Genomic DNA, 27,525 nt, shown 5'->3' with positions numbered 1-27,525 from the left:
AAATATTGAGTGTCTACCATATTCCAGGCACCAGCTAGGTACTTAGGGTACTATGATGAAAAAGACAGACAAGGTCCTTGTTTTCATGTAGATTAGTGGGAAAGACAGATAATGAAAAAAATAAACAAGACAATTGTAAATTGTGCTAAGTGCTATAAAGGGAAAACAGGGTCCTGGGAGAGGGTATAGTAGAGAGGATCTGCTTTAAACTGGGTGGTCAGGGAAGTCTTCTTCTAGGAGGCAATGTTTAAGGTCTGAAGGATGAGAAAGGGATCTCCATGGGAAGAGCAGGAAGAAGTGTGTTCCAGGCAGAGAGAATAGCTGGTGGAAAGGCCTGGAAGTGGGAAAGAACATGGCGTTTGTGAGGAACTAAAAGTAAGCCAGTGTGGCTTTAGTATAGGGACTGAGAAGGAGAGTGATATAAAAGGCTGGGGAGTGAAGGTAGATAGGGCCCAGATCATAGCAGACCTTGTAGGATGAGGTAAGGATTTTGGATTTTATATCAAGTGCAATGAAAAGCTCTTGAAAAGTTTTGGGCCATGGCAGTGACATGATGTAATTGATATTTTTAGCAGATCACGTTGGCTGCTTGTGTGGAGAGGAGCCATAGATGGCAACAGTATAGATGAGTAGGAGGCTGTTTCAGCCGTCCAGGAAAGAGTTGATAGTGCCTTGTACTTGGGTGGTATTTGAGGTTGTAGTGGCAAATAAATGGATTGGAGGCTTACTTTGGAGATATAAATGATAGGCCTTGCTAAATAGATGTGGAGGATTCAAGGGGAAAAAAGAAATAATGAATCCTAACATTTTTCTGAGCCCTGAGGAGGGTTTTTTTGGGGGGGTGGGGGCGGGCAGTGGAATAGAAATCAAGAGCTCAGATGCATGAAGTTTGAGGAGCCTTTGAAACATCATGAGTAGAGATGGTGGTGATGGTAGTATTCGTTATAGTTGTTGTTTGTACTGTTGTCTAGGATTCTGTGATTACTGACTCTTGGTGTCGCCCCATTAGATTACAGGAAAGTATTTAGAAAACATCTAAAAGAAAAATACCTAAAAAAAGGAGTTGACAAATGTTATCACCATGGCAAGCATATAGAGTCACGACTGCTTGTTGTAAAAGAACACTGTATATCAGAGAAGCCACCGTGCGGAATTCCTCAACAAAATAATTTTATTGAGATGGAACATATATTTGATCCTGATGAAGAGGGCTCCAGCTTATCCCAAACTGTGGTGCTTCAGGGATGTGCTGGGATTGGGAAAACAGCTGTGGTGCATAAGTTCATGTTTGACTGGGCAGCAGGAATGGTTACTCCAGGCAGATTTGACTATCTCATCTATGTAAATTGCAGAGAAATAAGCCGTTTTGCTAACCTTAGTGCTGCTGACCTGATCACTAACACTTTTCAAGATATAGATGGACCAATCCTGGATGTTATTCTTGTATATCCAGAGAAGCTTCTGTTCATTCTTGATGGATTTCCTGAGCTTCAGTACCCTGTAGGTGACCAGGAAGAGGATCTTAGTGCCAATCCCCTGGAGAGGAAGCCAGTAGAGACCCTCTTATGTAGTTTCGTGAGGAAAAAACTGTTTCCTGAATCCTCCCTCCTGATAACTGCCCGGCCTACATCCATGAAGAAGCTTCATTCTCTGTTAAAACAAGCTACCCAGGCAGAGATCCTGTGGTTTACAGATGCTGAAAAAAGAGCATATTTCTTGAGTCAGTTTTCAGGTGCTAATGCTGCAATGAGAGTTTTTTATGGTCTGCGAGAAAATGAAGGCCTTGACATCATGTCTTCTCTTCCCATCATCTCCTGGATGATCTGCAGTGTCCTGCAGTCACAGGGAGATGGTGATAGGACTCTTATGAGATCACTTCAAACCATGACTGATGTGTATCTGTTCTACTTTTCCAAGTGCCTCAAAACCCTTACAGGCATCTCGGTGTGGAAGGGACAGAGTTGCCTGTGGGGCCTTTGCTCTTTGGCTGCAGAGGGACTGCAGAACCAGCAGGTCCTGTTTGAAATCAGTGACCTCAGAAGACATGGAATAGGAGTGTATGATACCAACTGCACTTTTCTCAATCACTTTTTGAAAAAAGTTGAAGGAGGTGTCAGTGTCTATACTTTCCTTCACTTCAGTTTCCAAGAGTTCCTGACTGCTGTGTTCTATGCCTTGAAGAATGACAGCAGCTGGATGTTTTTTGATCAAGTGGGGAAAACGTGGCAAGAAATATTCCAACAATATGGAAAAGGGTTTTCATCATTAACAATACAGTTCTTATTTGGCCTCTTACATAAAGGAAAGGGAAAGTCTGTGGAAACAACTTTTGGGAGAAAAGTGTCTCCAGGACTTCGAGAGGAGTTGCTGAAGTGGACTGAGAAAGAAATAAAAGATAAATCTTCTAGGTTACAGATTGAGCCAATGGACTTGTTTCACTGTTTGTATGAGATTCAGGAAGAAGAATATGCAAAAAGAATAATTGATGATTTAGGGTCAATTATACTGCTTCAACCTACCTATACAAAAATGGACATTCTGGCTATGTCATTCTGTGTAAAAAGCAGTCATAGTCACCTGTCAGTGTCTCTGAAGTGTCAGCATCTACTTGGATTTGAGGAGGAAGATCGAGCTTCAGCATTCATGCCACCAACCTTGACACTTAATCAGTGAGTATACTAATGTCTTTTCACCAGTGTTTTGGCCTACAGAAATGATAGGCCTTCTTGTTTATTTCAAGTATTGAGGCACATAATCATTTCTAGCATTGCCAATAAATAAACTGAATTATCTCTGCTTTCCATATTGTATGTCAATCAACACAATAAGGATTTATTGAGTATCTATCACATATTGAACACTGGCCAAGGTAGACACTGAGGGAAAGCTAACATTTGTGAGAATGTAACTATGTGCCAGGCACTGTGTTAGCCACTGTAAGTGTGTGTATGTGAGTGTCCATTAGTCTTCACTGTCTCTCTGTAAAGGTGCTTTATAATTATAAAAAGTTACGAGCATATAAATCATTAAGATTATCATTGAAGACTCTGCCATTTTGGTGTTGATGACAATTCTGGAAAAAGTTGTAAACTTAATGTTCAATTTGTCCTCACTCTTCTCTACATATATTTCATCACTGAGGCCTCAAAGAGCTCCAGGTTGGTATGGGACAGAGCTGCACTCCTGTGTATATTGCTATAAAGCCTGGGTTCTTTCTGCTAGACTCACACCTACATGGAGAGTTGAGAGCTGGAGTTCAAAGAGGCTTAGGTAAACCACTTACACAGTATGTACTCTGTATATTACAAAATACAGCTCTACTGACTTACTAAAGCAGCCAAGAAAACTTATACCTGCATTGTCTGGAAAATGCCACTGGTCATAAGTCTGTTCTCAGTACTCAGGTTAATATGGACTGTGCCTCTCATTTAGTTGTGGGGCCAGGTGAGGGGTAGGGGACCTTGAGAAGGAGACAGGAGTGGGCAGAAGGCTCAACTTGGGAAGTGAGTTAACCCGAGTCTTTTCTCTGGTAATTGTTAGCTCCTCAGTGGGCAGTAGCATAGAGGTGGAATTGAGCATGGCATAGGTGTGTTTGTGGAAAGTGAGGAGGGGAAGGGAGGTGCAGCAAGACTTTGGGACCACAGGGGAAGGGTTATGAGAAGTTACATGGACTTGGAATTATGAAGCACTTTGGCTACAGTGTCTTCATGAATTCATGACAGCTTCAATCCAACCATATATTATAAAGTAAAATAATGGACAATATACATTGAGAGATTTTAAGCACTGATGGAAACACAAACACAAAGGGGCTTCTAGCTCATTTTGGGTTCCCAGAAAGTCAGCCTTAGATGGAGTCCCCATCCTTCAACCCCATTGCTTTCATCAGAAGGCTTATTTTCAAAGTTTAACCCCCCCCCAAAAAAAACCCCACAAAATACCCACTTTTCCCAAGCGTGTTGACTGAGAGTTTACTGCAGTTGATCCTTGAACAACAAAGATTTGAACTGTGCAGGTCCACTTACATGGGGATTTTTTTTCAATAAATGTGTACTACAGTACTATAGGATTGAGGTTGGTTGAATCCTCGGATGCAGAACCTCCGATATGGAGGGATAGGGAGGGCTCACTGTGAAGTTTTATGTGGATTTTCAACTGTGGGGGTGTTGGTACCCCTAATCCCCATATTGTTCAAAGGTCAACCGTATTGAACTTTCCTAGTTCGCAATTATTGTCGTTAATTCTTCTATTAGTACTGACAACCAAGAATCAGTTACAGTGTACAGATAGCTTGGGCAAGTCACTTGACCTCTCTGAGCATCTGCAAAATGGTGATTACAATACTTGTCATTGGATTAAGGACCAGGTAAGACAAATTCTGTGTGTAAAGTGTTTACCTCGGTGCCTGGCATACAGTACCATGGCTTTGGCTTTGCAGTCAGACAGACCTGAGTACTGACCTTCATTCTGTTCCTATGTGACTTTGGGCAAATTACCTTTTTGTGCCTTAATTTCCTTATCTGAAAAATGGGATAATACCTCCTAAGGTATTTGTAAATGCCTCCTAAGGTTTTTGTAAATTAGTACTAAGATGGCAACAGAAGCCAAAATAAGCCTGTTACTTAAAATTTTGTTTTTAATCATTTTATTTTTGCTTTCTCATCTCTTTTAGGCCCTTCCAGCTGCGTAATTTGCCAGTCTCTCCACTACACTTGCTCTGCCAAGCACTGCGTAACCCATACTGTAAAGTCAAAGACCTGAAGTAAGTTGAACTTTGCTTTAAACTCTTAGGTATTTGCAGGTAAAGACTGGGTTGCTAGAAATCACACTCCCAGCTGATGAAAAGATACGCTACAAGCCTAGAAGGGGTAGGGAGTCAGGCAGTGATCCCTGCCAACCCCTCCTGCCTCTTCTCCTTTTGTATGTGCTGTTTTTGCTGTAGCAAGTGCGTGTCAGGCTGTAAAACCCACGAGTTTGTGTCTGATGCCCGTCCTGGCCCTACCCCACTCCCCTGCCTTTTCCTTCCAGACTCCCATTGTCTTTCCCCTTGGTTTCCTTTTCTCTCCCTCCGTTGCCCACCCCCATCCTCCTCCGCAATTATTCCCCCAAGTGCCACTGCTCTGAAGCCCCCACCCCCCACCTGGACCTTATGTCCTCGCTCACTCTCAGGTGAGTTGTCTGCTTGTCTGTCCACATCATACACACACAGACAGGAGCCTGCTTGGTTTCCCACCTCCTCGTCACACAGATCGGTGTCTGCTTTCCTTCCCTTCTGCCCCAGAGGAAGAGGTAGCCTTTCCAAACTCAAACGAGCCAGTAAATTCACTTACTTTTTTGTATTTTTGTGAACATTTATTTTACTTTACACAACACCAAAGTATATAAAGACATAAAAGCCCTCCATCCCACTGCCCCGTACCCCTCCCCACCCTATACCCCCACTCCTGCTTCCCCACTGGAGACTGGGGAGGCTTCTCCTGTCATGGGGCTGAATGACAGTAGTCCTCGTCTGCAGCTGGTGCTGGTGTCCTGTGTGTGCAGCCCTGAAGGATTCCTTTAGGGGTGGCCCTGTTGTAAGCCCGGGCTTAACCCCAGGCCTGTTTTGATTGTTTCTCATGATGTAACTCGCCCAGAACATGAATGAGCTTCCTGTCCAGTTCATTCCTGGAGACTTGGGACGCAGGAATCCCCACTACCCATCACTCCCTGATGCACCTCCCCTGCCAGTTCTGGCATTTTCTTTGATGGTTTGTGGTTTGCAACTGCTCTTCTGGTGTAAATTTCTGGCTTGGCAATAATCTGGTTGCCCAGAACAAGAACCCACTCAAGTTAGCTTAAAGACAAAAGGATCTGTGTAAAGTGGATTTTCACTCAGCACAACTGCAGGAAGTGAAAAGTGGTCGGGCTGCCACTCTGCACATCCAGGGTCACGGGATCAACTCCTCTCTGCTTCTCTGTCTCTCTGCTCCCTGGGGCCTCAGACTGTGATTGTCTAAAGGGCACTGGGCCTTTGTAAAGCACGTGGTTCTGTTCCCCCACAGCCAAGGCCAGGCCTCGCCTCAGCTATGGCCTCGGTGTCCATGACCCCGACCTTGCCCCCGACTCCCAGTGACCCACTGCTTCATTGCCCGACACCATCCTGGCTATGTAATCTGCCTCTCTGTTCAGATTCTCTAGTGTGAGGATCTGTTTGGCTCAGGATGGGTCAAACGTCCACTCCTGCTCCAGTCATCTACAGTCTAGTTTCAGGGGTGGGGGGGAAACAGAGACGGGGGTGTTATATACTGTCTGCCCAGGTCCACCAGATGCTAGAGTTGGGGAGAGACACACACAGAAGCAGCAGTAGTTCTGGGGTGTCGAGTACTAGTGCTCTGGAACACAAAGAGGGTCATCAGAACACGTCTGTCTCTCTAGGTCTCTCTCCCTCTAAGCCCCTAATCTACAACTTCCCCAGCCACCACCCCATACCCTACCTTCCACCCCATTTCCCCTCCTCTCTCACAGCTCCCTTGCCCCATTCACCCACCCACCCACCCACCCTTTCCTTCCACTCCTCCCAAGCCCTCCCCCACCCTCCCCCTCCCTCTGAAAACTGACTTCCCATCAGGGTACGTTTCTATTCTGTTTCACATTTCTGAATTCAAGGATTTTATAGCCAGATTCCCCTCCCACAGTATAAGCAAATTTTCTCGCCTGGCCTTCGAAGTACTGGAGGTCTCCCCTGCTGGTGGGGATCAGAGTCCCTCCCTTCTCTTTGTGGTTCTTGAGGGCCCATTCCCTGGCCCCCCACATCAGACCAAAAGCTAGAATAAGAGGGCCCCAAGCGGGGAGACGTCTGAGATGGAGCTCCTGCTGTGAACGGCGCTGCTGGTGGGGAGGACGTGGGTGCGTCTGGGAAGGGGAATAAGGGGCATGAGTGTGATGGTGGGAATGAGGCAGGGAGCTGGGCAGGAGGGGGTTTCTGTGAGGCTGTGGACCTGGACTTTGCTATCCCAGATACATAAAGCCTGCCTGTATCCACGGCCCAGCGACCTCTCTCCCTCTGCCCCCCAGAGGTGTACATTGCCTGGTTCCCGAATCCGAGAAGCTGCATATGGTCTCCACGCAGCTCCTCGGCTCGCCTGGCAGCTTCTGACCCTTCCACATCCCTCTGTCTTCCTCCTCCTCCTGTGGCTCCACCAGCGGCTGCAGTAGGAGCAGTGGCCCCTGCCTCCTCTTCCTCCTCACCTGCTCCTTCTGCCCCGGTCCAACTGGCAGTGGCCAGGCCTGGTCCCTTTGCAACCGGCTCCTGGACAGAAGTGAGCAGATCTGAGACCTGTTCTGGGGGTGGGGGCGGGGGCGGGGGCGGGGTGGCAGAGCGGCTAACGGCACTGGTGGGGGGGACACGGGAGCAGCGAACGGGACTTGGGGCGGGTCCCGGGACGGGCCAGGGACCAAGTCAGAGTAATCTTACTACCTGAAGCAGCTTCCACCTCAGGAGGTCCCGCTCCTTCTGCACCTCCGTCAGCCTGACATGGGCTCGCCACATCAGGGAGGCCGCCTCCTTGCGCTCCACTTCGTGCTGTGCCTTGAGCAACGACAGGTCTGAGACCAAGGCCTTGTTGGCCGTCTTGTGCAGTCTGGACAAGTCGTGCAGCCACTGCTCCTTGTGCTTGTGTAATAGGTTCTGCCTGTGGTTGAAGCGCATGCCCAGGGCCAAGGTGCCCCAGGCACAGGCCTCTTTGGCCTCGCTGGGCACCTGATTATCCTCCAGTATGGCCTTGAGCTTGTCCTCCACCGCCTCCCAGGACAAGGACATATTCTCGAAATAGAACGCAAAGCCTTTCTCGTGCCTGGCCATCCTCTCGTTGATGAAGGCCACCACGTTGCCATGCCGGAACCCAATACCGGCGTCCTTGGAGCTCAAGGCCATGATAGCTGAGGGCCTTTGGGGCTTGGCTGGCCCTGCGAGGGTGAATCAACCAGTTGTCCCCTCCCCCCTCCCTCAGTATCCTCATCTCCGCATCTCCGCTTGCCTTCCCCCTCCCCCCTCCCCCCCTCGTAAAGAGCTCTCCCCCCGACTGGCTTGCCCTGCCCCAGGACACCTCCTGCCAAGCCTTACCTCCTGGCTAGTACGGGTCCAGGCCGAACACACAGGCCTACCACGCTTAAAGAGAGGGCACCGCTCGCTCGCTCTTTCTCCGCCGAAGCAAAGCCTCGCGTTACCCCTTCACGCTTTACGTTGGGACTGTTCCAACTTCCAGAAACAGCGGGGGTGGGTGGGGTGCGTGAGGAAGATTCCCGCCCCCCACCCCCGACATAAGGGAACCCCCTATGCTGTTGAAAGTCTTTGCAGGCGGGAAGAAACAGGAGTGGTCAGAAAAGATTCAGAACCAAGAACGGGAAGCGCTTGTAATCAAGTACAAAAATCTCAAACACCCCCCCACCACCACCATAATGGTTTGTTCCACTCGGTGGCCCTGCCCTTCCTAGAGGTGGACTATTCTAGAACCGGAAATAGCCCCCATCCCTCAGTGGCCTCCGCTACCCTGTGGAGGAAGAAGGTGGAGCCAGAGTACAGCCTTATCCCCATCACCCTAAGTGGTAATAGATCCTGGCCATATCCCACCCAAAAACGTGTCTTGAATTTCTCTGCCTCCAGGCCTTCCCCCCTCCCCCTGGGCAATTTATTCCCTGGACCACTGCAGCCCTCTGATCCCAGGTTTGTTTCCTGCCCTACCCTGGCATCAGAGGGATCTGACCATGTCTCTTTAAACTTCTAATGGTTTTTCCAGGCGTAGAGGATAAACCAGACAGCCCTCAGGTTGAGTACTACTTTGCCACTTACTGTATGGCCTTGTGCTATAATTAAATTTCAGTTTTTACCTATGGGCCTAAGATGAGGACTGAATGACAAAGAGCATGTAAAGTAGTAATGTTTTCTATGGTCCCATTTTTGTAAAATGTACAAACCCTGTGTGTGTGTTTGCATATGTTTCTATGATCTTGGAGAAAGGAGTGGGAGCATACACATCAGACTCTCAACGCAGGGGACCTCTGGGGGGTGGAGTTGGAGGGGAAGTTGGGAAAAAGTTTTCGTCTCTTAAAATAGATCTTTCGGGGTTCCCTGGTGGCGCAGTGGTTGAGAGTCCGCCTGCCAATGCAGGGGACACGGGTTCGTGCCCCGGTCCGGGAGGATCCCATGTGCCGCGGAGCGGTTGGGCCCGTAAGCCATGGCCACTGAGCCTGCGCGTCCGGAGCCTGTGCTCCGCAACGGGAGAGGCCACGACAGTGAGAGGCCCGCATACTGTAAAAAAAAAAAAAAAAATCTTTCTGTGATTTCATTTGTTACAGAGAACATATGATGGTATATGTATGCATGCATTAAAAATCTGGAAAATTATATACCAAAATTTTAACAGTGGTTATCTTTGGGTGGTAGGAATACAGAACTTTCTCAAAAAAACTTTATTCTTTTTTTTTTTTTTTTTTTTTCGGTACGCGGGCTTCTCACTGTTGCGGCCTCTCCCGCTGCAGAGCACAGGCTCCGGATGCGCAGGCCCAGCGGTCATGGCCCACGGTCCCAGCTGCTCTGCGGCATGTGGGATCCTCCCGGACCGGGGCATGAACCCATGTCCCCTGCATCGGCAGGTGGACTCTCAACCACTGCGCCACCAGGGAAGCCCTAAAAACCTTTATTCTTTATATTTTCTCTACTGTAAAAATTATTTATAATAAACATGTATTATGTTTTTCAGATTTTTAAGATATTTTTTCCTGATAACTTCTGATCACTGTAAACAATTTCTAAATATCTAGAAAGTTTATGTCTCCTTGTAATCCAACCCTTCCCTTCAACCTGGAAGATAACCATTGTTAGCAGTTTGATATATATCTTCCAGTATTTTAAAGTAGGCCATAACAAATAATTGGCAGTTTCTCAAATGAAGCATCCCATCTCTTGCCTCCTCGCTTTCACTCAGGCTGCTCCATGAGTGGATTGTCCCTCAGCGCCTCCTGCTCTCCCCACTCCCATTCTCCTCATCCATCTAAGTCCTGTTCAATTTTTATTACCCTTTCAGAACAACACTCAAGTAGTGGTTCTTCTTACAAATATTTCTTGATCCTCCAAACCCCACCTCAAGCTAGGCTGAATTGTGCCACCTTTCTGTGTCCTCATGATACCTTGTGCATACCACTTGCACTACTTTTCACACTATTATAATCCATGATTTTCTAATTTTTCCCCATTAACTGGGCATTCCTTGAGGGCAGGGTCTGGATCTTAATTATTTCTGTGTTTTCAGCATCTAGCACAGTGGTAAGCATCTGATAAATTAATTATTGAATGAATTTAAATAATTCATTACATTGGTAAGGGACAAACGGGTACCTTTAAAGAGAGTTCTATTTTCTTCTCTGAAATGCCTTTTTCTCCACACAGACTGATTTTCTGCCACCTCACAGCGTCTTATGGCAGAGACCTTGCCTTAGTATTTGAAACCAACCAATATCTGACAGATTTGGAATTTGTGAAAAATACCCTGGAAGATTCCGGAATGAAGCTTCTGTGTGAAGGATTAAAACAGCCAAACTGTATCTTACAGACATTGAGGTAACTGAGCAGGAGAATTTGTTGTCTGTGTTCATGTAATTTTTTTGTCAATTTCTTTTGTTTTGGGATAGAGCGTGAATAAGGTAATGAGGTCATTCTTCTGTTCTCTGAAGGTTGTACCGATGCCTTATCTCTCCTGCTTCTTGTGGTGCGCTAGCAGCTGTTCTCAGCACCAATCAGTGGCTCACTGAGCTGGAATTCAGTGAAACAAAACTGGAAGCTTCAGCTTTGAAATTGCTCTGTGAAGGCTTAAAAGATCCAAATTGCAAAGTACAGAAGCTCAAGTAAGTTGTCACTATTAGTTTCCATACTGCAAGAAAAAATTTTAAAATATTGCAGCTCAAGATGGATGTTATATGATCAAAACACATTTCAAGGAGTCATGGAGAGGAAGAATAAAAGTGGCAATAATGTTAATGACAATAATGAAACCCCACACTTACCGAGCAATTACTTTGTGCTAAGCATTCTGCTGAGTGCTTTGTATACATGATTTCCTTTCATGTGCACAACAGCTCTGAGAGATTCAGGTTACTCTCCCCATTTTAGCAGATGAGGAAACAGAAACCCAAGTTCAAAAGGCAAAATAACATGGCAAAGGCACAAGTAGAAACCTAGATGTGTCTGACTTCAAAGTCCATGTAGTGACCGTAATAAAAAATTTACCATATATGTATTAGTCAGGTTTCTCCAGAGAAACAGAACCAAAGAGATGTGTATAAATATAGAGAGAGATTTATTTTAAGGAATTGGCTCACGCGGATTATGGCAGCTGTCAAGTTCAGTATCTGCAGGGTAGGCCAGCAGACTGGAGACACAGGGAAGAGCCAGTGTTGCAGTTCAAGTCAAAAGGCAGTCCACTGGCCGAATTCCATCCTCTTCCTGGGAGGTCGGTCTTCCTCTGTTAAACTTTCAACTGATTGGATGAGGCTCACCCACATTATGGAGGGTAGTCTACTTTACTCAAAGTGTACTGATTTAAAAGTTAATTTCATCTAAAAAGTACCTTCACAGAAACATCTAGAATAATGTTTGACCAAATATCTGGTACCATGACCTAGCCAACTACTTGACACATAAAATTAACCATCACAACATATATGTGGGGTTTTCTAAAGTAAAATCGCTTTAGCATTAAAGCTTTCTAAATCCACTTTGAAACTCATTTTTTGGGCAAAATACCTCTATTTAAAATTTCCAAGTTGGGGAAATATAGATACATGATGTCCTTATGAGCCCTCTTCAAGACTGAGTTTGGAGCCTGGCAACTCAAGAGAAAATTGAAGGCTCAGAGGTTTAATGTATATCATAGAAATTCTTGAAAGTGATGGAAGAGAAAGTTGATGGGAAATAGTTCAAGGAATTGGACTACCTAATATGGAGAAACAAAGATTGAGAAGATGGGAAGGTCAGTAGAAGCCACTCTTTGTGCCAAAGAAGAAATGTTATATGGATGATGGTGATGAGCTGGGTCTCTCTAAGGATGGCAAATTAATTAGTAATGAACTTATAGATAAAAGAAAAGGAAAGGAAAGATCTTTTGACTGTAAACTTTATTAAGGATGATTATAGCATTTTCCCCTGTGATTCGAAAGAAGATATGAGATAGAGTGCTAAAATCCATGCAGGGAATTAAAATGAGGTTAGGTCGTGTTGATATTTCCTCCCAATTCTTTCCTTTTTGGGGGCAGTCAACATGTTTTGAGTTCTCATTGGGGGACACAGTGTTGTGGGAGCAACGTAAAAGTCACTCTCATGGGTAAAAGGGGGTTGTGACATATTCAAGGTTGGGGGGTCTCGTATGGGTGAGCCTGCATTTTCTTTGCTCATGATATTTTGCGGGTAGGGAGTAGGATGATAAAGTGGCCAATTCTGTGTCTGTTCATCTTTCTTTCTCTCCAGGTTGTGTGCTAGCTTTCTCCCTGGAAGCTCAGAGACTATTTGCAGATATCTTGCCTCTGTTCTCATTTGCAATCCAAACCTCACTGAGCTGGACCTCAGTGAAAATCCCCTGGGGGACACAGGGGTGAAGTATCTTTGTGAGGGTCTCAGACATTCCAACTGTAAAGTAGAGAAACTAGAGTAAGTTTTTTAGAACTATCTGGCATCATCTTGTAACTATTGAACTTGTTAAATGCCTGCTGTGTGCCAGGATCTGTGCTTGGTGCTTGCCAGAAGTTATTTCACGTAATTCACTCCTTGAAATAACGATATAGGGTGGCTTTTCTTACCCCATTGTACAGATGAGGAAACTTTGAGGATTGGGGGAAAAGTGACTTGTCCAAGGTCACACCATTAAAAAGTGGTATAGTCAGGATGTGACTCCAAAATCTATCTCCATACCCCATGCTCTTTCCAGTATTACTACCATCCTGTGTGTTTACAGGAGTGATGCTAATTAAATATTAACTCTGTAAAAAATACTACTATGTACCCAACACTGGGCTAGATGTGGATGGAGTTATCAGAAGGACTACAAGTGACAGGGCTGCCCTTAAGGACACACAGATATGAAACAGTTAGAGAGCAACACAGTTCAACGTGTAATCAAGTGCCGAACACTGTAGAATCATTTAGAAAAGCCAGATGAGCCCAGGGAAAGGGAGGAGGTCACTGGGGGCTGGAGACCTCAGGAGGAGGCTCTGTGTAAGTGGTGGGCCAGGAGCTGGAACTTGGAGGATGGCTAGGACTTAGCTAAATGGGGAGGCTGGGAGAACATTCCCAGGAAGCTAAATGACAGCAGTGGCTGATTTTTCTTCTTTGTCTCTGGGTAGCTTGAGCACATGTTACCTAACAGATGCTAGCTGTGTGGAGCTCTCTTCTTTCTTGCAAGTGAGTCAGACTTTAAAAGAGCTGTTTGTGTTTGCCAATGCCCTGGGGGACACAGGAGTACAGCATCTCTGTGAAGGTCTGCGGCATGCAAATGGTATAATCGAGAATCTTGTGTAAGTGTCTGCTTGTCCTTGTCCTTCTCGTGGGCACTGGCATTTGAGGTTCGGTGGGACTCCCTGCTGCCATGGTTAACAGCCACCTTGGTGTCCCCATCCCTCCAGGCTTTCCGAATGTTCCCTCTCTGCAGCTTGTTGTGAGTCCCTCGCCCAAGTCCTGAGCTCTACCCGGAGCCTGACAAGGCTGCTCCTAATTAATAACAAAATTGAAGATTTGGGACTGAAATTGCTGTGTGAAGGATTAAAACAGCCTGACTGTCAGTTAAAGGATCTGGCGTAAGTATCGTGGACAATAGCCACAGGCAGAGTTCCTTGATGTTTCAGCAACTCCCAAAATTAAATGATTTTTTTCTGGCCTGGTGATATAATCTCTGAGGAAACAATAAATGAAGACCCAGATAATTTAGGGGGAATAAATCTTCCCCTCTCCATAATCTCTGTTTGGCCCTGACCCAAGGGATTTTTTTTTACATGACACTCTGATTTTCTTTTCTTTTTAAAATAAGTTTATTTACTTATTTATTTATTTATTTTTTGGCTGCTTTGGGACTTCGTTGCTGCACGGGCTTTCTCCAGTTGTGGAGAGCGGGGGCTACTCTTGGTTGTGGTGCGCGGGCTTCTCATTGCAGTGGCTTCTCTTGTTGTGGAGCACGGGCTCTAGGCATGCGGGCTTCACTGCTTGCGGCACGCAGGCCCAGTAGTTGTGGCTTGCAGGCTCTAGAACGCAGGCTCAGTAGTTGTGGCACACGGGCCTAGTTGCTCTGCAGCATGTGCGATCCTCCTGGACCAGGGCTCAAACCCATGTCCCCTGCATTGGCTGGCGGATTCTTAACCACTGCACCACCAGGGAAGCCCGCCACTCTGATTTTCTAATGTGTTTTTCTAGTGGGTAATCCTAATACCTAAAGTGACCCAATGCAGATGAAATGATGCCAACCTTATCTACCTTGCTTCCTGGCAGACTGTGGACCTGTCACCTGACTGGAGAGTGTTGTCAGGATTTGTGCAATGCACTGTATACCAATGAACACCTACGAGTTCTTGACCTCAGTGACAATGCCTTAGGGGACGAGGGCATGCAGGTGCTGTGTGAAGGGCTGAAACACCCCTCCTGCAAGCTACAGACCTTGTGGTAAGTGCACAGAGACTCTTTGTACCCTGGGCTCTTGTTCCAGGCTGTATATGAAATGGAGGGTCACTGTGGAACTTGGTAAAACCAATTTCTTTCTTGAATCCCCAATCCCCCATAGGCTAGCAGAATGTCATCTCACAGATGCATGCTGTGGAGCCCTCGCCTCTGTCCTCAACAGAAATGAGAACCTAACGTTGCTAGACTTAAGTGGAAATGACCTTAAGGATTTCGGAGTTCAAATGCTGTGTGATGCACTGATTCATCCAATATGTAAACTACAAACATTCTAGTAAGTTACTGTGGTGGGGGAAGTGGGAGAGGGGGGTCAGGACAGGCACATTGGGTTTGATCATAGTCATTGCAGTGAGAAAAGAGAAGAAAATATGAGGGCTGGCCATACCTAGGCAAAATATCAAAGTAAGTGAAATTACCAGTAGGCCTCTTCCTTGGACACAGGGACAAGGAGAGAGGTAGAGAACAGGTAGTGCTGGATCCCATTACTAAGAAAAGCAACAGGGTGTAGGAAAAAGAGCATCAGATCCACATTCTGCTAGGTCTGGCTTAAATACTAGGTTTAGCATCTACTAGCTATATGCCCATGCTTACTTAACCTCCCTGAACTTGAGTATCCTTGTCTATAAAATGGGGCTAACATGAGTAGTACCTGACTGCCTGGTGTTAGCATGGGGATTGCATGAAGTGAGACGTTAATTATGAATGTGCAGCCCCTGGCACATAGGAGGTACTCCATAAATGTTAGACCCTTTCCCTTTCTTCTTCTAATACCTGCCAGAGGGCTTGATGTTTACACTTTGAGAGTCTTCAAGACTCAGGGGGATGAAGCTGTTACAGAATTACAGTTACAGAAAGTGGAGGTCTTCACCCTTTCGGGTCAATATCCATCTGCCAGCTCAGCAGGCAGGCATAACACACAAAGTAATTCTTAAATAGGATATAGCTATGCTCTGTTGGCAGCTAACCAGTGGCCAAATGGCCATTTATTTCTGGCATTCAGAACTGGAACACATAATGGAAAATAAAGGCTGAGTGCAAAAATTCCACATTCCAAAGCCAATTTGATGGATTGAAGCGTAAATGAAAACAGCATAAAGGCCTGATTACAAGTCTGGCTGAAACAGAAGCTGGTTCTCTACTAGCAAAGTGAAGTCTGTTAGACTCGAGACTGTGGTAATTACTGCCCAGGAAGAGGGAATTATTCACAACATAATAAGCCTCAGGGGTTTAGGGACCTCCCTGGTGTCTTTCTCAGAAAAGGGTGACTGGAGTCTGTATTTTCAGTAGGTTGAAATAAACTCAACAATCAATCCTAATGTTTCTTTAAATATAGAGTGATTTAATGTGGTAGCACCCTATGGTGTGTAAGCTTCAGCAAAAGTCCTAAATGACATCACAGAGAAATTATTTTGTGATGCCATTATTTATTTTTTATTGTAAATTGTTGCACCATTTGCTGTTTCTCTCACCCTTTGTCTTTTAACCAATGTGCTTCCATTGTGTTTTCAGGCCAACCTTCAAACCCTTGTAATTTGTCAATCTACAAGTTGATAGCAGTGTGCAATAGTAGCTCAAAATACAAAATAAAGGACAGACACACATGCACACACAGAGTAGACACCATTCACTGACCTCAAATAAATTTTGAACATTAGAGTGTATATAAGACAGATAACACTGAAATCAATAGAAATATATACTTGCCCAAGTAAAGTGAGAGGAAACTGTTGGTCATTTAATGTGGTGGTGGGCTAGAGAGGGGATAAATCCAGGAGAGCCTCCTAAAAGGGGAGTCTTGTCTGAGAATTGGAAAGGCTGAAGGAAGAAGGTTGTTTTCTAAGAAGAGCTGCTTCAGTATGAGGTCTGAATCTTATTCCTCATTGTATTTTCCCCATAAACTTTCTAGTTCAGTGCTTTGCGTTTAGTAAATGCATATAGGAAACCAGTTATTAACTTAGAACATCTTGGGGCAAGGCAAAGAGACAGTTGATGATATGTTCAATAAAGACTAGGTATCTAGACCTTCAGAAGATTGAGGGGAAAAAAAGAGGTTGTGGCTTCAGAGTGACAGTGCTCACCTTCACTCATTCTACAAGCACTTGCTGAATATCTGCTATGTGCTAGGCAAATGTGCCAGGTGCTGGGAGACACGAATGAGTAAGATGAGAGACATGATTTGTACTCTTTAGGGACCAGTGGACCTAGTGGTAGAGACAGGCACATAAACTGATGAATGCAGTAGGGTAATCATGAAATCTTAAGGGAACCACGGCAGGAGACAACTCACCCAGCCCAGGAGGCTCAGGGAAAGATTCCTGGAGGAAGGGCCACCTGAGTTGAGTCTTGGGACTATAGCCAGGGAAATGGGGGTAAGGATGGAGAAGGGTAGTCCATGCTCAGGAGATAGTATGAGCAAAGGTAGACAGACAATAAGCAGCATGTTTTGTGGTACTTGAGGGGGATAGAGGTGGGAAACCTCAGGAAGTTCGCTGTTGTTAGAGCATAAAGTGCAAAGCAGAATGTGTCAAGAAATGAGACTGAAGGGGTATGCAAGGCCTTGTATGCCATGTGTGATTAGTAAGATCTGTTTGCAGAATTCCGGTTCGAATTCAGTTGTCTCTCTTTTCTTTCACATATCTGAGTAGTAGTACATTTGGGGGCCTTTCCTCACCTTTCCAAAACTGGTCCAAAGATGGAGCCAGTTTTGCTTCCAAAGCTGGTTGGAGAATCAGTCCACTGCTACTGCTGTTTCTTACTGCCACATGGGGCTCATCTTGAGAACTGATGATCCTACCCAGTCCCACAGAAGCTTGGTGACTGGATGGTGATACCCTGGCTGGTGTGGAACCCTCCCAGCCCTGCAGTGCCGTTATACTTGGACTCCGAGGTTACATATATTTTAGTCCACACCCAAATGTGCAGTCATTGTTCTCTAAAGTACCATATGTGTCAGAGTGTCTGGGTCTAGAAGAGCTCTTTGAATCAGCCACAGGTATGTATGTGTGAAGCCAGTCCTTGCCCACAAAGATGTAGGCCCCTGAGTTGAGTCAGGAGCCCCACTTACGCCTTCTTCTTTCTTCAAGATATTTTATTTTTGGTGCCTTGGTGCCTTTCCCAGGCACTGGGCCTTGGATAAAACCCCCTAGATCACCCTGACACATGTTACTAACTCTAAATTTGGAAAGAAGGGGTTGAGAGTAGGTGGTCTCTTAACTCCCAGAAGACCTCCAGGCTTCCTAAGCATATTGACCTGCCTCTTCTCCAGCAGTGAGTTATACATGTCAGGTGGTAAAACAGCTTTTGCTAAGTCACTCAAAAAATTCTAAAGTTCTTGTTACACTTCCATGGTGTTAAATGTCTACTTACCCTACAATTGCATAACTAGCAGGGCTACTCATTTCACTTTGCTAGATAAAGATTAGCTTCTATCTATTAAAAACTAAAAACTGTACCTCACTACACACTTGAAAGAGTTTATACCTTCTTTTGTAGTCAATAAGTTTTAATCAGGGATACACATGTGGAGTTTGAAGTGCCTGCAGGACATTGTGGGAAGTTTTCTAGTAGGTAACAGTTGGATATAGGAGTGTTCCCTGGAGGTGATAGCTGAAGCCATGGCAATGGATGAGATCCTCTAGGGAGAATGAGAAGAGAAGAACCTCTGAGGAACATCTCTTGGGAATTAGCCCTGGGCAGTACCAACTTTTAAGAGGTGGGTATGGAAAGGAAAACCCATGGAGAAAACCAAGAGAGAAAGGTGTCCTGGAAGCTATGGAAAAAGTGAGTTTCAAGGAGGAATTGCTCAACAGTGTCAAATGCAGCAGAGATTTCCAAAATGATGAGTACTGAAAAGTGTCCTTTGGATTTACCAATTAGGAGGTCATAGGTGACCTTGTCAGGGGCTGTTTAGTGGTGTGATGGGGCTGGAGACCAGATTGCAGTGACTTGAGAAGATGGAAGATAAAGAAGTGGAGAAGGAGTCGAGACTACTTTTTCAAGACTTTTGTGAAAAGGAGAAGAAATGTGGGGTTGTAGGCTGGGGAGGGATTGTTCATTTTCTTTTTTGTCTTGCTTTTTAGCATAGGCAAATTTGTAAGCTGAGAGAAAGGAGCCCATAGAGAGGGAGAGGTTATAGATACAGGATCGGGAACTGATGGACTCATGGAGCAGGGCCTTGGACAAATGCAGGGAGGGATAGGAGTGAGAGTTCAAGAGGAAGTTAAGCATTTTCTCTTTTGAGATCCGAGGAAGGCAGTTAAGGCTGAGGGAGAGGGAAGATACTGGAGTGGATGAAGTAACTGAGTGGTGTTGTGGTGCAAGTGTGAATAGGAATCTTATCCTTAAGAACAGGAAAGAAGGGTACTGAAGGCGTCTGTTGGCTTGACTTGACACAAGATTCTTTTCATTTTTCATAGCATTGACACGGATCATTTACATGAAGAAACATTCAGAAAAATAGAAGCTTTAAAAATGAGCAAGCCTGGAATCACCTGGTAGTTTTCAAGGAGAGCCCCTGAATCAGCTGCATATAGACCTCCTCTGTCTGGCACCATCTCTAACAGTTGTGCAGTATTCTTGTTCTAAACCTATTAACCTTTGCTGAGGATGCTAGTGTGAAACAAGCAGCAGTGATTGCTATTTCTTACATAGAACCATCCACTAAATAGGACGTAAAAGGTGGAAGCACCTTAGTTGAAATGTCTTCAGCAATAATACCTTACATTCTTATATTGTGTTACAATGTTTACTGTGTTTTTACAAAAACCTTCCAAGGTCGGAAGATGAGGCTCAGAGAGGTTGTGACGAGCTCCAAGTCACACAGCTCAGTGGGAGAGTTGGGAATAACATCCAGCCAGGTTTCCCAATACTCAGACAGGGCAGGGAAACAATAGAAAAAAAGACATGTGAAGGAGTCCACTTAAAGAGACAAGATACCTGAAATGATTAAAGAACAAGAGGGTGGACAAACACATGTTATATATTATGGTGCTGATTTTAAGTAAAACTGTAATTCACACAAAAAAAGAGGAATGAGTTGGGTTACTAGGTAAAGGCTTCATTGAGGTGAGACTTAATGTGGGCCTTGAGAATGAATAGGATTAAGATGCGGGGAGATATACTGGCCAGTGGCTATAAGACTGCAGGCAAAAGGGCTATGTTTGTGAGCAGCTCACCAGAAGCACCTAGGGAGAGAGAAATACTTGCATTAGAGTTTCTTGAGCTGCCACAATATTTATATCCTAGGCTCCTGAGGGTGCTCTCCAGTTCCCAGGCTCCACTCCCTTTCTGAACTTTTAATACCTCCCCCATGTGTTTGTTCTTGTTCATGGACTCTTATGACTGACTCACTACTCATCCCTCACAGCGTATTCCGTAGCCTAGCATGGATCCTGCACAACCCCATATTTCTATCTCTGCCTGGCTTCCACAAAACACTAGATGAGACAAGTGGAGAAAGGGAGTGCCAGGCAAGGAAAATAGCACAGAGCCTGTGGGACCGACAGAAAAGTAGGCTGACCTGATTAAGGTGTAGAGCTGTCTCTGGAAGCTACTTACTAGCTGTGTGACCCTGAATAAGTCACTTGGATTCTTGGAGCCTCAGTTTTCTAATCTATAAAATGGGGGTAAATTGACATTAACCTTGCAGGGCTGCTGTTCCCAGCATGGTGCCTATTCCACAGTAGGTACTGATTAATGGTAGCTATATGTATGAGTGTGTACCTATAATATAGTTGAACTGTGTAGTCTTTGAGCCCCCAGACTGTGTAGTCAGTGTGAACTGTGCATTTGAACTAAATGTGTGTGCTGGAGGTGGTGAATCTAGTGGGGGAAGAGACACACAGTGGAAAGTTATTGCAGACGAGAGGTCCAGCTCTCCATGTCCTCATCTATCATCAGGTATTGTTCCCTGCTACCCTGGGAGGTGGTAACTCTCAGAGACCTGGTCTGGCCTGAGAAGAATGGTCAAGTTAGCAATTTGTTTCCAGTTTTCTCAAGTTCTTCTTTCCTTTTAGTTATTTAACACTTATTTATTGAGGATTTATTATGTGCCAGGTTTTGTGCTAAGTGTTGGCTTTACAGAGGTGAATATGCCTTTTTCTGTGCACTTTCCTTACTATGTTCTTGGACTGCCCTGGTCCTTCTGTCAGTCTGGTGAACATCTGATAAAATTCAGTCACGTTAAGGACTCAAAGATATAATGTTAAATGAAAAATTGCAGAACCCTGTGTGTGTGTGTGTGTGTGTGTGTGTGTGTGTGTGTCCTGTTTGTGTACAAAAGGATAAATATGCATGTGTATGTATGTGTCCAGAGTATGTAAGGAAGGATATATACAAGAAATTGCTAACAGAAGTTACCTCTGGCAAGAGGAAGTTGGCAAGCAGGGGCACTGGGAGAACAGGAAAGGAACTTTTCATTTTCATCTATAACCCTCTGTTTTACTTGATTTTTACCATGTGCATGTATTACTTTTATAATTAATAAACTTGATGTTAAAAATAAAACTTATTCATACTGAGGAGTTATTTTTCTTCTTTTAAAACATGACAATTTAGAAGAAAATACAGGGCAGTCATTTATAAACATGACATAAAAACCCAAAGGAAGAGAAAGATCTGACAACATCAAAATAAAAAATTTCTTTATGAAAAAAAATCACCATAAATAAAATTAAAAGAATATTGATAAACTGGAGGAACATATTTGTCATATGTATAAAGACAAGACTAATGTCCATATAAATAATAACAAATGTCCAAATATAAATAACAAGTCAGTGTCAAAAACAAAACAGAGGACTTGTACTTCCAGCAATAATGAAGTAACAGTGAGTGGATTTACCCTCTCACATGAACGACTCAAAAAATGGGCAAGATATGGGAAACAGCAGTTTCCAGACGTTGGATAACAGGCAGAGTTGGGACAAAAAATAGCAAGATGGTAGTTTTGAACAGAACTGTATCAGTAATCATATTAAACTCAATGGTCTCACAGCAACCCAATTAAAAGGCTGAGATTGGTAGAATGGAAAAAAAATATTTTTTAAAGACTCAACCATATGCTGCTTATAGATAATCCTTTTTTTTTTTTTTTTTTGGCGGTACGCGGGCCTCTCACTGTTGTGGCCTCTCCCGTTGCGGAGCACAGCCTCCGGATGCGCAGGCTCAGCGGCCATGGCTCACGGGCCCAGCCGCTCCGTGGCACGTGGGATCCTCCCGGACCGGGACATGAACTCGTGTCCCCTGCATCGGCAGGCGGACTCTCAACCACTGCACCACCAGGGAAGCCCTAGATAATCCATTTTAAATATAAAAACACAAATAGGTGAAACATAAAAGATGGGGAAAGATACACTATGTTAACATTTTTAAAAAAGCTAGAGTGACTATATTATTATCAGAGAACGTACACTGCAAAGGAAAGAATATTAACAGGTAAAGAGGGCCATTTCATAATAATGTGGCCAATTCATCATGAGGACATAACAATCCTAAAGATATGTGCATTTTAGTAACATTCAAAATACATGAAGAAAAAACTGACTTGAGAAAGAGGCAAATCCATAATTTTAGTCAGAGACTTAAATATCTTTTTCAATAATGGATAGACCAAAAAGACAGAAAATAAGAATATGGAAAATTTGAATAACACCAATAATATATTTGACCTAATTGACATCTATACAACACGACCCAATAACAACAGAAAACATTCTTTACAAGTGCACATTGAATATTTACGATGATAGACCATATCTGGATCATGTAACAAGTCTCAGTATTAAGTTAAAGGATGCAAGTCATACAAAGTGTGTTCTCTGACCACAAGGGAGTTAAATTAAAAATCAGTAAAAGAAAAATACATGGAAAGTCCTCCAAATATTTGGAAAGAATTACACACTTCTAAATAATCCATGGCTCAAGAGTAAATCTCATGGGAAATTCGAAAGTATTTTAAACAGAATGAAAATGAACACATGAGACATATTTTAGAAAAGAAAGGTCTTAAATCAATGACTTCAGGTTACATAATAAAAAGACTAGAAAAAGGAGATCAAATTTAATCCAAAGTAAGCAGAAAAAAAGGAAATAAAGATAAGAGCATAATACATATATATTGTATGATTCCATTTTTATAAAATTCTAGAAAATTCAAAGTATTTAGTGACAGCAGATTAGTGGTTGCCTAGTGACAGTTGAGGAAAGGAAGGGATATAAAGGTGCACAAGAAAACATTTGGGTGTGATGGATATGCTCATTATCTTGTTTGTGGTGATTATTTCAGTCAAAGCTCATCAAATTGTACTCTGAAAATATATCTAGGTTATTGTATGTGAATTGTACCTCAACAGAGCTGTAAACACATACACACACAAACATGTCTGAAAGAGTCATTTAAGAACACCAGTTGGCTAAGCCCCTTACTCTGCAGATAAGGAGCCTGGGATCCAAAGAGGTCAAGGTCACACAGCCAATTCATGATAAGACTGAGATTAGAACTTGTGTCTTTATTCCTGGTCTTGCTCATCTTAGTATACTAAAGGCAGAGCTCAGATCAAAGGAATAAATTGCAAATGGTTGGTCTTCAGTCTTTTGTGGCATACCAGTGGGAAGGAGACATGTGCGTGATGAAAAGGGGTGATTTCCCAGGGTTCTTTCAGTGATGTGCTGGAACTGGCTCATAATGACTGGTGAAAGTTGATGGTTACATTTTCAGGAATTTTGCAATCAGTTGTTAAAGCCATCATTAAAAAATCACATGATATAAACTTGTGATTACATAAATTTTATTAAAGGTAATAAATATTCTAGACTCATGACTTCCTACTTATTTTTATCACATTTTACTATCATCTGTGCTCTTGAGGTAATTCACATCTGTTGTATTTGTGTAGTGGAAATGTTCAATAATGTTTTACTCTGCATCTCTTCGGTAGCTTGAAAATGGCCATAATGGGAGTGTTTACAACACAGAAATGGGCAAATGCTACAAATTAGGGATCCCCCTCCTCCCCCTCCCCAGGAGAGCTGTTTGTTAAAACTTTACCAGCACATTTTTGCCTTAGAGCATCACTTTCCCTGCCATTCATTTAAGGCTGGCCTGGAAGGCAACCCGTCGGTACCTAAAGTCATGCTACATAAACAGTGGGCAGTCCATAAATGTTTGAGGGTAACTAACCATCCCAGTTTATTCAGGACTCTTGATTCCTGAACATCCCAGGAAACTCCTCAGTCCTGGGAAAGCCAGAATAGTTGATCACCCTAGTGTTGGTACACTTTTTTTTTTTTTAAGGAACCAGGTGGGTAAATCAATTGAAAGCTCTCTCCATTCTTGGGAAAGTAGCTTCAATATATCTCTTTCTGTGAGCTAACTAGGGGCACATTTGTGCATAAAGCTCCACACTTTACACAATCTCAGTAGTAGCCAGGAGGAAAGTTAGGACCTTACATGTGATAGGTGTTCAGAGATCTCCACTGGTGGTGGATGATTGCAGAGAGGCAGGCCTGTAATGGGAATGGAGGCCCAAGGATGGTAGAAAGCTGGAGTCTGGTCTACCAGCTGGTGGCAAATGCAGGTGGCAAGACTCTGGATCTGAGGCAAGCCTCAAAGGAAAAAGGATCACAAAAGGTAGTGTCAATGAGAGTGATAATGAGTGTGAATACAAAAGGGGGTGGCTGTAACTTTGAGGCGCTTATTGTGGTTGTTAGCACTTTGAGGGCATCAAAGGAGTTTATTGGGAAGCACCTGCCTATTCCACTTTGTTTTTCTTTTCTTCTGTTCAAGACTCACTCCACCCAAGGGCTAAGTAGGCAGTTGCCTGTGCAGCATGGAAAAGTTTTCTCTGTCCAAGAACTTTCCCCCTTCTGCCCCTCCCCACCACCCAGACCTGTAATTTTTTTTTTTTTTTTTTTTTTTTTTTTTTTTTGCGGTACGTGGGCCTCTCACTGTTGTGGCCTCTCCCGTTGCGGAGCACAGGCTCCGGACCCACAGGCTCAGCGGCCATGGCTCACAGGCCCAGCCGCTCCGCGGCATGTGGGATCATCCCGGATCGGGGCACGAACCCGTGTCCCCTGCATCGGCAGGTGGACTCTCAACCACTGCACCACCAGGGAAGCCCCAGACCTGTAATTTTTATAAGCCAGTCTCTCTCATGAGTTAAGGTGCTCAAAAGTGCTGTTAACATCTCACTTCAGGTTAGTAAGTTAGTTCCTGATTGGTTTCCAAGAGTCTAAAACATACAGAACATGTGAGCTAGGTGGTACGAACAGGAGCGGGGAAGGTTCTAGAGCACTGCCAGACAACACGGAAGACTGTCTGGGCATATCAGTAAAACCCTAAATTGGAAAGAGAGGTAATGACCTTGGTGTGGAAGGGAGTCACCACAGACAGATGTCACCCACTTCTCAGTTTTGTTTATGGTTGATTGTTTCTCTTGCTCACTTATCTCTTTCTTGCTTTACCAATCCAGGAAATCTTCCTTGAAGAAGTTCCATTCTGGGACTTCCCTGGTGGTCCAGTGGTTAGGACTCAGTGCTTTCACTGTGGTGGCCCTGTGTTCAATCCCTGGCCAGGGAACTAAGATCCCGCAAGCCACGTGGCACGGCCAAAAAGAAAAAGTTCCATTCCCTAGTGTGAATGTATCACACTCTCTCTCACCAAGCCTCTCTCTCATTTAATCCCTATCAGAACGGCGGGAGGAGGGAGGCATGCCCCCTTTTCTGAAAGAAACAGATAATAGTAGTAGTAGTAGTAGTAGTAGGAATTATTACTGTTCAGGCACTCAGCTGTGACAGACATTGTGCTTTACTATATATTCTCACTGAATTCTATGAAGTAGATATTTATTTTCTTCATGTTCTATATGAGATGCAGAGTGGTTAAGTAATTTGCCAAAAGTCACACAGGTAAGTGGCAGAGCCAAAATTCAAACCTATCTCACCCCAAAACCTGTGCCCTTAACAACCACACCTCTTCATGTGGACTCTGGCTAGGGTTGGAGGAAGAAGGAGGTAGACATAAAGGGAGAATATTTTCATTCAACACATGTGTATGCACTACTTACTATGTGCTGGGTTTATGGGATATAAAAAGATGAGTAGGCACAGTCCTTTCCCTTAACAAGATCTCAGTTGAACAGAGGAGATATGTCCATTGTTCTAATAGCTCTACTAGAAGGCAGAGTTTGATCAGGACCATAATATAATAATGATAATAGGAACCAGTTATTGAGAGCATACCATGTGTCAGGCACTATGCTAATGTAGTCTGCATCTATTTAATCCTTGTGACAACTCTGGGACGATTACTGCATTTTACAGGTCAGGAGACAAGGCTAGTAGAGGTTTCATTAACTTCTGTGGCTCAGAATAATGTGTTCCTGGGCCCTTCAGAGGCAGGAGAGAACTGGGCTGAACATTCACTTATGCCTTCCTTTTGAGTGAACTAAATGTATATGCACCCACCTCAGAGCCTACAGACCAGAGCTACCAGCTGCTTCAAGATCCAGCACTTGGTCTGAAGTACCTTGTCACTATACGTTCCTTGCATTTGGAACCTTGAGAACAGTGAAGGCCACCAGAGTTCATCATTGGCCACCACCACAAATGCGCCCCACCAGCGTTTTTTTGTTTAAAACCACTCAGTCGTTATGATTGTACTTTGCGCCACTGGTCTGTACACTTTCAAATAGATAAAATGATACATTTTATGTTATGTGTAATTTACCACAATAAAAAACATTTATTACACAAAATGTTAACTTTTATACAAAGTTTAATATACCTTGCAGGTTTACAGAAAATCACTTTCCTGCACAAAAAAATGACAAAAGCTAAATATTATAGTGTTCATAATCAGGACAACAGAGCCTTTTCCCAGGAGACCAGCTCTAGCCACCACCTCAGCAGTTTGGGAGAGCAGCCTTGCTGCAATCATATCTCACATTCTCATATAGTCATACCTCATTTTATTGTGCTTCTCAGATATTGTGTTTTTTACAAATTGAAACTTTGTGGAGACCCTGTGTTGAGCAGGTCTGTTGGTGCCATTTTGCTAACAGCATTTGCTCACTTTGTGTCTCTATGTCACATTTTGGTAATTCTCACAATATTTCATACTTTTCCAATATTATTATATTTGTTATGGTGATCTGTGATCAGTGATCTTTGATGTTACTACCGTAGTTGTTTTGGGGTGCCATGAACTGCACCCATGTAAGATGATAGAGTTAACCAATAAACGTGTGTGTTCTGACTGCTCCACGGACCAGCCGTTTCCCCATCTCTCTTCCTCTCCTTGAGCCTCTCTATTCACTGAGACACAGCAATATTGAAATTAGGCCAATTAATAGTGCTACAATGTTCTCTGAGTGTTCAAGTGAAAGGAAGAGTCACATGTCTTTCGTTTAAATCAAAAGCTGGAAACCAATTAAGCTTAGTGAGGAAGGCATGTCAAAATTCCTTAAGCCAAAGTCTAATCCAGAGCAAGGTCCTAACTTTCCTATTCCATGAAGGCTGAGAGAGGTGAGGAAGCTAGAGAAGAAAAGTTTGAAACTAGCAGAGGTTGGTTTACGAGGCTTAAGGAAATAAGCCGTCTCCATAACATAAAAGTGCAAGGTGAAGCAGCAAGTCCTGATGTAGAAGCTGCAGCAAGTTGTCCAGAGAATCTAGCTGAGACAATTAATAAAGGTGGCTACACTAAACAACAGATTTTCAATGTAGCTGAAACAGCCTTCTATTGGGAGAAGGTGCCATCTAGGACTTTCGTAGCTAGAGAGGAGAAAATACCTGGCTTCAAAGCTTCAAAGAACAGGCTGACTCTTGTTAGGGGCTAGTGT

The 27,525-nt window shown here is 44.0% G+C and overlaps 2 protein-coding genes across 12 annotated transcripts in view; one reads left to right on the top strand and one right to left on the bottom strand.

Moving 5' to 3' along the window:
* The window catches only part of LOC308609244 (NACHT, LRR and PYD domains-containing protein 12-like), a 48,655-nt gene extending 27,448 nt beyond the window's left edge, over positions 1-21,207 (top strand). For 9 of the 11 annotated variants that reach the window (XM_081222896.1, XM_081222901.1, XM_081222902.1 and 6 more), the window contains 10 exons: positions 1,010-2,669; positions 4,673-4,762; positions 10,424-10,594; positions 10,708-10,878; positions 12,497-12,676; positions 13,369-13,539; positions 13,648-13,818; positions 14,504-14,674; positions 14,793-14,963; positions 19,105-21,207. In XM_081222896.1, coding sequence (XP_081079022.1) covers positions 1,010-2,669; positions 4,673-4,762; positions 10,424-10,594; positions 10,708-10,878; positions 12,497-12,676; positions 13,369-13,539; positions 13,648-13,818; positions 14,504-14,674; positions 14,793-14,963; positions 19,105-19,186 — 3,038 coding nt within the window. In that variant the 3' untranslated portion in view covers positions 19,187-21,207. Of the gene's footprint in view, positions 1-1,009; positions 2,670-4,672; positions 4,763-10,423; positions 10,595-10,707; positions 10,879-12,496; positions 12,677-13,368; positions 13,540-13,647; positions 13,819-14,503; positions 14,675-14,792; positions 14,964-15,689; positions 16,498-19,104 lie in introns of those variants that run through there. The other 2 variants (XM_081222897.1, XM_081222898.1) reach the window with 2 other exon arrangements.
* Positions 6,650-7,912, bottom strand: TEX13B (testis expressed 13B; the record flags this gene model as incomplete). Its single annotated transcript, XM_081222134.1, has 2 exons — positions 6,650-7,370; positions 7,473-7,912. The coding sequence occupies 2 exons, from the start codon at positions 7,910-7,912 to the stop codon at positions 6,650-6,652; spliced, it is 1,161 nt and encodes a 386-aa protein (XP_081078260.1).
* Positions 21,208-27,525: the final 6,318 nt, after the last annotated feature.

The sequence above is a fragment of the Mesoplodon bidens genome (assembly GCF_964165515.1).
Source record: "Mesoplodon bidens genome assembly, chromosome: X".
NCBI classification, from domain to species: Eukaryota; Metazoa; Chordata; class Mammalia; order Artiodactyla; family Ziphiidae; genus Mesoplodon; species Mesoplodon bidens.
Note: the sequence above shows the minus strand (reverse complement) of the source record. Positions and strands in the feature narration are given on the sequence as shown.